Source organism: Triticum urartu, chromosome 4A (genome assembly GCF_056163025.1).
Source record: "Triticum urartu cultivar PI428250 chromosome 4A, HENAU_Tu73, whole genome shotgun sequence".
Lineage (NCBI taxonomy): Eukaryota > Viridiplantae > Streptophyta > Magnoliopsida > Poales > Poaceae > Triticum > Triticum urartu.
The window spans coordinates 611140464-611150083 of record NC_141876.1 but is presented as its reverse complement, the minus strand read 5'-3'; the positions used below and the strand labels follow the sequence as shown (position 1 = coordinate 611150083).

At 53.1% G+C, this 9620-nt stretch overlaps 1 protein-coding gene across 1 annotated transcript; it reads left to right on the top strand.

Moving 5' to 3' along the window:
- Positions 1-5072: 5072 nt before the first annotated feature.
- Positions 5073-7779, top strand: LOC147977324 (uncharacterized). Its single transcript, XM_087521129.1, has 4 exons — positions 5073-5240; positions 5318-5521; positions 5609-6498; positions 7488-7779. Exons 1-4 carry the CDS (start codon positions 5073-5075, stop codon positions 7777-7779), a joined length of 1554 nt encoding a protein of 517 aa, XP_087377255.1.
- The last annotated feature ends 1841 nt before the right edge of the window (positions 7780-9620 follow it).

Genomic DNA, 9620 nt, shown 5'->3' with positions numbered 1-9620 from the left:
CGCCCCGCCCCGCCCCGCCCCGCCCCGCCCCGCCCAGGCGAGGCGAGCGAGCGCGCGCGTGTGGTTTTCCCTTTCTCTTCTCACACATCACTTAGAGTGGTAGAGAGAACCCACTATATAAAGAGGTCCAACTCTTCTTCAACTTCCAAGGTGGGACTAAACTTAGCACCACCACTTGCCATTTTACACATGGGCTTTGAGATTTCAGAAATTGCTATGGGCCTAGCCCATTAATTCTAACACAAGGCATGGAGCCGATGCTCGGCGGAGCTTGATGAAGATTGTTGAGGGGGCAAAAAAGATAAATTATGCATGAACCCTGAGATACCTTTAAGCCTAATAATTAGGGGCACACTTAAGATTTTTCTAGGGTAGGGGAGGGGGGGAATGCACCCCTTTGGCCCCCATGGAGCCCTGCCACTGTCATAGAGCATGGCACCAGTCCTTCCCGCCGTCAATGACGACGACCCTCGGCGAGCCACAACTCCGGCGGTTGTATCGAACCCTCGTCTACGACTTCTTTGCACGATTGTCAGAGGAAGAGGTGGAGCGGGTCTCTGCCAAGCCGGGATTGGCCTGGGCCCTCCGGAACGTCATCCGTGTTTGAGAATGGCTAGAGGCGATTACCCATTTCTAGCCATCTCGTACCAACACACGCGCGAGCGCGCGCACACACACAACTCACACTTGCCCTCCATCCACCAATCAATCATCCACATCACTGCCATTCATAGGCATCTCGTACTCCCCCCCCCCACACACACACAGAGAGTCTGCCAAGCCGGGATTGGCCCGGGCCTTCCGGAACGTCATCCGTGTTTGAGAATGGCTAGAGGTGATTACCCATTTCTAGCCATCTCGTACCAACACACGCGCGAGCGCGCGCACACACAAAACTCACACTTGCCCTCCATCCACCAATCAAGCATCCACATCACTGCCATTCATAGGCATCTCGTACCCCCCCCCCACACACACATAGAGAGAAAGAGAGAGAGAGAGAGAGAGTCATGATGATTTAGGGCATAGCTTTACGGGGGCCTTTTGACCTTGTCACAAGCACAAAATGAACTCCCCAGATGGTGATGGTGATTTAGCTTTGTGCGCCGCGTTTGTGCACCGCTACATTGGAGAGCTTGTTCTCGACCTCCTTGCCGATGCATGTGGTGGGTTGTGGTTCCAGTCACACCACATGCGTGTGCAGTGCGTGATAGAGTGTGGTACTCCCTCCATTCCAAAATATAGTGCACCCGCGCTTCTCGAGGTCCAACTTTAACCATAAATTTAACCAACGAGACCAACTGCGGCGGGAGAAAAAAAATATAATTGAATATTTCTTCCGAATACGAATTCACTGATATAATTTTTGCTCCCGCCACAATCGGTCTTGGTAGTTAAATTTATGGTCAAAGTTGAAGCACGGGGATAGAGGAAGCACTACATTGTGGAATGAAGGGAGTACTAGTTACTACCAGATGGCAAGAAATGAGAGTGCTGTGGACTGGCTTTGTATACTAGTATAAAAAGACCGTACTACTGACCAAGAAATGAGAGAGCAATAATGAAGTCAAGTCAAGTCAAGTAGGCCATTACGGCAAGGAGTCAAGTCAAGATAACAAAAAATGAAGTCCATACATAATTAAATCTACACCACGAAGCAATAGAGTGCACCACATGAACATAGGGTATTCTAATCGATGTAGCCACTAGTTTAGGTAGAGACTCTCCAATTCTCTACCTAATATTAAAGGGAGGATTATATCTCCACTTTTTTTTGAGGTACAGAGTGAAAAATCACTCAGGAGAGCTGATGGTATTCTTTCACAACATCCGTGCTAATCACTCCCGGAACCCTAGCGAGCCAGAAGTGGTCTCCGTTCAAAGTTGCATGTGCTGCCAGCTTGTGGGCAACTTTGTTCTGATCTCTCTTGACCCAATTAACTCTGTGGGCAGCAAAGACTTTCAGGTTCTCCTTTATATCCCAAATGAAGGGGAAAGCCTCTGATCTGATCACTTTATCAGACATAAGTTCCGTGGCCAGCGCAGCACAATCAGTTTCAACAATCACCAGTCCCCTGAACAAGGCAGCGAATGATTTCACTCCAATCAGTATTGCATGCGCCTCCGCCACCTCTACACTGTTGCTGTAACCCATACGATGTGTCTGTGAGAAGAAAGGAAAACCTCTGTGGTCTCTAGCAATGATGCCCGCCGGGCTCTCCCCAGTACCAGGTACAAAACCTGCATCGCAATTTATTTTAGTCCATCCATCCTCAGGTGGAATCCATCGGCATGGAAACGTTGAGTTTGACTCCATATGGTCCCTCTGAAGCATGTCCGATGCAGATTGGTGGCCACTGTCCTTGCTACTGCTACTGCTCTGCCCCAATGGCGTTTTCCCAGAGTCTGAGGTTTGCAAGCACAACGTGGTCTCCCCTGTTTCAGCAACATACTGTTCAAGGAATACGACTGAGTGTGCGATTGTTTCTTTCCCGTCACTGAAGACGCAATTGTTCCTCAAATGCCAACAACGCCACAACAGCAGCAGCACTTTTGTACGCATTTCAGAATTGCATGGCGCCAACAGATTCTGCAGCCAGTCCTTTCCGGAGTCCCGAAAGCAATATTCCTCAGGGATGTCCCAAACTTCTCTTACCTTTGATCTCAAAGCCCTGCTCTTTGTGCATGCAATAACCGCATGAAATTCTGTTTCTTCGGTGCTACCACATATCTTGCAAATGCTATCAGTTTCCAATGTGCGCTTCCATTTATTTTCCTTTGTTGCAAGCGTGTCTGTGGCCACCCGCCAGCCGAAGATCCTCACTTTTCCGGGAACCTTGGCCTTCCAAATAATATCCCAGATACTTCTATCGTTCGGTTCACTAGAGGAGGAGGATGCAGCCAGGCTCGCTTCTCCACTTTTTTTTGGTCAAAGTCTTTTTCTTTACGTCCCTTGGTGTACGTCGAGCTCAGCCATCGAACGTCAGTTTTATCGATCAGCGATCGAAGCAGTTTTGTTTTTAGGGCCATCGAACGACAGTTTTATCGATCAGCGATCGATGCAGTTTTGTTTTTAGGGCCAGTTTTAACTAGAGGATGACTAAGAAGTAATAACACTAAGTTTAAAGTATAACGACAGCAGCAGATCTGTTATTCAATATTTCTTTGAAGAAAATGTGAACAAAATGTATTCAGAAATTCGAACAAATATTTAAAATCATGATTTTTTTCAAAATGATAATTATACAATGAATAGTTTTTTAAAAAGTGAACAAAAATTGGAAAACGCAAACAATTTTTTCTAAGATGTCAACATTTATGAAAACAGAATTACAAACAACTATTTGGAACTGTGAACAAAAATTTTAAAATACACACTGAAAATTTCTTAGTATACAGTGAACAATATTCAAATATACACTGAACATTTTTATAATGTATGATATAGTTTTTTCAAATGCATGCTGAACAAAAATTCTATACAAGATGAACATTTTTTATACAGAATGAACATTTTTGTTCAGTACAGTTAACTTTTTTGAAATGTGAACAATTTTTGAAAGGATGAACAAAATTTGTAATTTCAAACTTTTTTGGAATTTGGAAATTTGAACTTATTTTAAATTTGATTTTTTAAAATGTGAACAAATTTTGAAATCATGAACAAAAATTTGAATATCAAACAAATTTTCCAAAATTTATTCCTTTTTGTAGTTATGAACATTTTTTGTAAATTTTGAATTTATGAAAAAACTTTTTTATTTTCTTCCTTGCCCGTTTTCAGAGTCACATACAGTGTATCCCCTGTTGCAACGCACGGGCATGTTTGCTAGTAAAGTCTAAAGCATAGTTTAGCTATATCCATAAGATTTATGTTGCTAGTGGATTAATCTTCATGTTTAATTTCGTATATTTAAGATGATTTGTACTTTTCAAACAACTAGGCAGTTGACACCCTGCAACATTGTGGCGAGCATACTACATAGTCAAATTGTGTGTGCGTAGAAGCAGTAGATACTATGCCATTTTGACGTTTATCGTCAATTACTACAATCTTTTTTGTGCCAACATAGAGTATATACACATTTGAATTGATTATTTCATACACTGGAATAGACACTACTAGTCACCAAAAATCCAGCGCCGCACCGTTGCTAGCCCCCCGTCTCATCCGCTCCCTGGGCGCCGCCTTGCCGCCGTCCGTGGAGCCAAACGCGCTAGTAGCAAGTCGTCTGTCATCGTCGTGATCCCGTCTCCAGGTATTGCGTTCCATGCCCGTGCCTTCTCCAAGTTTTGCTCCGGGGTCGTCTTTGACCCCGTTTCCTTCCCTTCCCTCTCCCCGCCGAGGGTCGTATGGGTGACTCCGCCGTCGGCGGCGCCTTGTTTCTCCGCCGCCGGCATGTTTGCCCTCTCGTCGCTCTTATTCTGCCCCCCACCGCACGCCTGCATGCCTTCATGGTGGACGATCTCGTCCTCTCGGTCACTGTGGCTAGTCCCTCTTGTTGAATATATGGTTTGTGCATGTATATTGTATAGTCCGGCCCACCTCCTAGTCATTGTATAGTTGAGGTTATGGCACATCTTGTACTTCATATATACGTGCGCTATGCGCCGATCAATATATCGAGTTGCATTGCTAAAACATTCGTTTCCAACATGGTATCATACCTACGATCCTAACCCTAACTCCTGCCGCCGCCGCGGCGTCTCCTCGCCGCCGCGCCGCCGCCCCCTGTGTGCCGCCGCCGCCTCGCGCTTCCGCCCGCAACCCGCAGCGCCGTCACCCGCGCCGCGCCGCCATCCCTCCCGCCGCGCCGCTTCACCACGCGCCGCCGCCCTCCCCTCTCGGCCATGGCCTTCCCCGGTTCCACCGGTACCACCCACAGCCGCCGCACCAACCCCTTCGACGGCCCCGATCCCGTCGTCATCCGTGATCTCAATATCCTCGCTCGGGTTCACATCGTCCTTGATCAACTCACCTCCACCTACTATGCCTGGAAGACGTACTTCTCCCTTGTGTTCCGTAGTACAATCTCCGGGATCACATCGATGGCTCCGTGGACTCCTGCTTCATGGAGGACGATGAGGAGTGGACGTCCATCGACGCCACTCTTATCCGCTGGTTCTACACCACCATCTCGAAGGACCTCTTCCACACGGTGGTCTCCGCCGATGATGACGCTCACGCCGTTTGGACTAAGCTCAACGGCCTCTTCACCGACAACGCGCTCCAACGCAAGGTTTTCTTGCACGACGAGTTTTTGGGTGCCAGCAGCTTGACTCGTTGGTCGACGATTATTGCATGCGCCTCAAGAAGCTTGTCGACGAGCTCCGTGACCTCGGCGAGAAGGTCTCCGACGAGCTCCTCCTCAGCACTCTCATCGCCGGCCTGAACGAAGACTTCGGGAACGCCGCCTCCAACATCCCTCTCATCACCAACCCGACCTTCCCCAAGGTCGTCGCGTACCTGAAGCTGGAGGAGAAGAGGATGCGGATGTCGCGCGCCCGGGCCACCCATACGGCTCTCATCGCCAGAACCCGCGGCGGTGTGCCGCCCACCGCTTCGGCTCCCCCGCCACGGCCCGCCTAGGGGCCCCTCCACGTGCAGCCGCCGCCCGGGTTCCCATATCCCGCGCCGCCGCCGCCGCCACCCCCCGCCGGGCAGCAGCAGCGCCGGGGCGGGCGTCGCGGCCGAGGTGGCCGCAAGCAGCAGCAGCAGCCGCCAGCTGCCCATGGCGGGGCGCCGCGCCAGCCGCAGCACCCGCTCCCGCCGGCGCCCTGGCAGGCCGGCCAGAACCCCTGGACGGGGGTTGTTCACGCATACTACATGCCCATACCGTGCGCCCCCGTCCCCGGTGTTTTTGGCACCCGCCTGGCCCCTCATCAGGCTCTGTACGCGACCCCTCAGGCGTATCCGCCGGCACCGCTCTACGGCCCCTCGGCGGCCTATGGGCAGCCTCCGGCCGGTGGGCTCATGGCGCCGCCGCCACAGCCTCTGCCGTCGGCCCCGGCCCTCCCGCCGGCACCATGGGACCCCGCGCTGCTAGCGGCCATCCACACCGCCCCCACGCCACAGCAGTACACCGGCGGTGGCGACTGGTACATGGACACCGGAGCCACGGCTCACATGGCCGCCAACCCCGGTAACCTTCTTACCGCTCACCCTGTTCACACCGCTGCTCGCATTACCGTGGGCGACGGTTCTTCCATGCCCATCACTCATGTCGGCCATGCTGCTTTTCCTTCTAACTCCGTTCCATTACATCTTTCTACCGTCCTCGTTTCACCTGACATCATTAAAAATCTTGTTTCTGTTCGTTCTCTTACACGTGAAAATCCTGTCACCATTGAATTTGACATGTTTGGCTTTTCTGTTAAGGATGCCCGTACCCGGATGGTGCTCCACCGATGTGACAGCCCCGACGATCTCTACCCGGTCCACTCCTCCACATCCTCCATCGCTGCACCCATGGCGCTTTCCGCTGGAATGGACCTTTGGCATGCTCGTCGTGGTCATCCCAACCCTGCCACCCTTCGTCATATTCTTCGCAGTTTTTCATTCACGTGTAATAAGATCGACGATCACACTTGTCATGCTTGTCGTCTCGGCAAACATACTCGTTTACCCTTTAGCACTTCCTCGCATATTGCTTCATACCCATTTGAGTTAATTCATAGTGATGTTTGGACCTCTCTTGTTGCAAGTAACACGGCTTATCTCTATTATCTTGTTATCCTTGATGATTTTTCGCACTATGTGTGGACCTTCCCATTGCGGCGAAAGTCGGATTCTGTTGCCACTCTCACCGCATTCTACTCCTATGTCTCCACGTAGTTTGGTCGCCCCATTCATGCGTTGCAAACAGACAACGGGAAGGAGTTCGATAATCTTGCAATCCGCAACCTTCTCGCCACACACGACACGATTTTTCGTCTCACTTGCCCGTACACTTCACAAAAAAATGGCCGCGCTGAGCGCGTGCTTCACACTCTTAATGACTGTGTTCGCACCCTCCTCTTTCACGCCAACGTGCCACCATGTTTCTGGCCTGACGCGCTCGCCACCGCATCACTACTCCCCAACATCCGTCCCTGTCGCACTCGCGGGAATTTTGCTCCTCATCATCTTTTGTTCGGCACGCCACCTTCCTACACCGAGCTTCGCATTTTCGGTTGCTTGTGCTACCCTAGCATCGCTTCCACTACTTCTCATAAGCTCGCACCACGGTCCGTGGCCTGTATTTTTCTTGGCTATCCCCCCATCACCAAAGGCTACCGCTGCTATGATCCTATCTCACATCGGGTCATCACTTCCCGACACGTTTACTTTGATGACATGGTTTTTCCGTTTCAGCAGGTACCTTCGGATGTTGCAGCTTTGCCCGCTCCTGGTGACGGCCGCTCGGGCGCTTCTCTCGGGCCGCCTCCTGGCTTTGAGGGTGCCCCCCGTGCCCCGGGTCGAGTTCCTCCCCGGTCGGTTTCCTTAGGGGCTGCACCCCTCCCGGCGCCTGCGACGCCCCCTGCGCCACCATCGGTGCGGGCCTCCTTGGCGCCCCCCGCGCCCTCGCCGGCGGCCTCGCCCGCAGCGGCCTTCCCCGCGCCCTCGCCAGCGGCTTCGCCCGTGGAGGCCTCGCCCGCGGCGGCCTCACCCGCGGTCTCACCCGCGGCATCAGTGGCAGCGGGCTCTTCTTCGTCCTCGCCCGTCGCCCCGGACTCGCTGCTCCGCCCGATGACTCGCTCTCGGGCTGGTACCTTCCGCCCGAGTACGTGGTACACTAGCGATGAGTATCTTCTCGCCGCTTCCGTCTCCGAGCCGTCCCCTCTCCCATCGTCAGCTCGAGCCGCCCTTCGGGACCCTCATTGGCTCGCTGCGATGCATGAAGAGTTCTATGCGCTCCAACGGAACCGCACATGGCAGCTTGTCCCTTGGCCACCTCGTGCCAACATCATCACGTGCAAGTGGGTCTTTCGGCATAAGACTTGCCCCGACGGGACTCTCGAGCACTACAAAGCTCGCTGGGTGGTTCGAGGCTTTCGGCAACGTGCGGGCGTGGACTTCACCGGCACTTTTGCTCCGGTTGTTAAACCGGGCACGATCCGCACCGTGCTTCAGCTGGCCGTCTCCCAAGCTTGGCCCGTGCATCAGTTGGACGTCTCCAACACCTTCTTGCATGGCCACCTCGCCGAGCAGGTGTTCTGTGAGCAGCCCACCGGCTTCATCGACGCCACACATCCGGACCATGTGTGCTTGCTCTCCCGTTCTCTTTACGATTTGAAGCAGGCGCCTCGGGCCTGGTACCAGCGCATCGCTGCCTTCCTGCAGACGCTCAGATTTACATGGACCCGCTCCGACGCGTCCCTCTTCGTGTACCATCACAGGGCTGACACGGCCTACTTGTTGCTCTACGTCGACGACATCATCCTGACGGCTTCCACTGTCGCGCTTCTCCAGCGGCTTACTGCTCGTCTTCGCAATGAGTTTGCCCTGAAGGACTTGGGGCCCCTCCACTACTTCCTCGGCATTGAGGTGGTTCGACGGCCAGATGGGTTCTTTCTGCACCAGCAGCGTTACGCCCACGAGCTTCTCGATCGTGCCGGCATGCTTAACTGCAAGCCTGCTCTCACGCCTGTTGACACCAAGGCCAAGGTTTCAGCTCTGGAGGGCTCTCTCGCATCCGACGCGGCCTTCTATCGCTCCATTGTGGGTGCCTTGCAGTACCTCACTCTGACGCGCCCCGACTTGCAGTATGCCGTTCAGCTGGTCTGTCTTCACATGCATGCTCCGCGTGACTCTCACTGGACCTTGGTGAAGCGTATCCTCCGTTACATACGCGGCACTACGTCCATGGGACTTACACTGACGGCGTCCGCCTCTACCAACCTCATCGCCTACTCTGATGCGGACTGGGCTGGCTGCCCGGACACACGGCGCTCCACTTCGGGGTACTGTGTCTACCTTGGGCCGTCTCTGATCTCTTGGTCTTCCAAGCGACAGCCCACAGTCTCTTGCTCGAGTGCCGAGGCAGAGTATCGGCAGTGGCTAACGCCGTTGCCGAATGCTCTTGGCTTCGTCAGCTGCTCCAGGAGTTGCTTTGTGATGTTCACAAGGCCACACTCGTCTACTGCGACAACGTCTCCGCCGTGTACCTCTCCGCCAACCCGGTCCATCATCGACGAACGAAGCACATTGAGCTCGACATACACTTTGTTCGTGAGCAGGTGGCCCTTGGGCGCATCCGGGTCCTCCACGTCCCGACGGCGCAACAGTTTGCCGATGTTATGACAAAAGGACTGCCTACTTCTGTTTTCGAGGAGTTAAGGTCCAGTCTTTGCGTCTCCGGCGACGCTTCGACTGCGCGCGCGGGGGGGGGGGGGGTGGGGGTGTTGAATATATGGTTTGTGCATGTATATTGTATAGTCCGGCCCACCTCCTAGTCATTGTATAGTTGAGGTTGTGGCCCACCTTGTACTCCATATATACGTGCGCTATGCACCGATCAATACATCGAGTTGCATTGCCAAAACATTTATTTCCAACACCTCCGTCGCTGCTTTCATGGCAGGCCCGGCATCGGTTAGGCTTGGGGTCCACCTCTCCCTCGACGTTGCGCGCGCTGCGG

Coding starts and splice junctions, on each gene's coding strand:
- LOC147977324 (XM_087521129.1), top strand. CDS start 5,073: ATGGAGGACGATGAGGAGTGGACGTCCATCGACGCCACTCTTATCCGC. Junction 5,241..5,317: donor ACAACGCGCTCCAACGCAAG/GTTTTCTTGCAC, acceptor CGCCTCAAGAAG/CTTGTCGACGAGCTCCGTGA. Junction 5,522..5,608: donor GCGCCCGGGCCACCCATACG/GCTCTCATCGCC, acceptor CTCCACGTGCAG/CCGCCGCCCGGGTTCCCATA.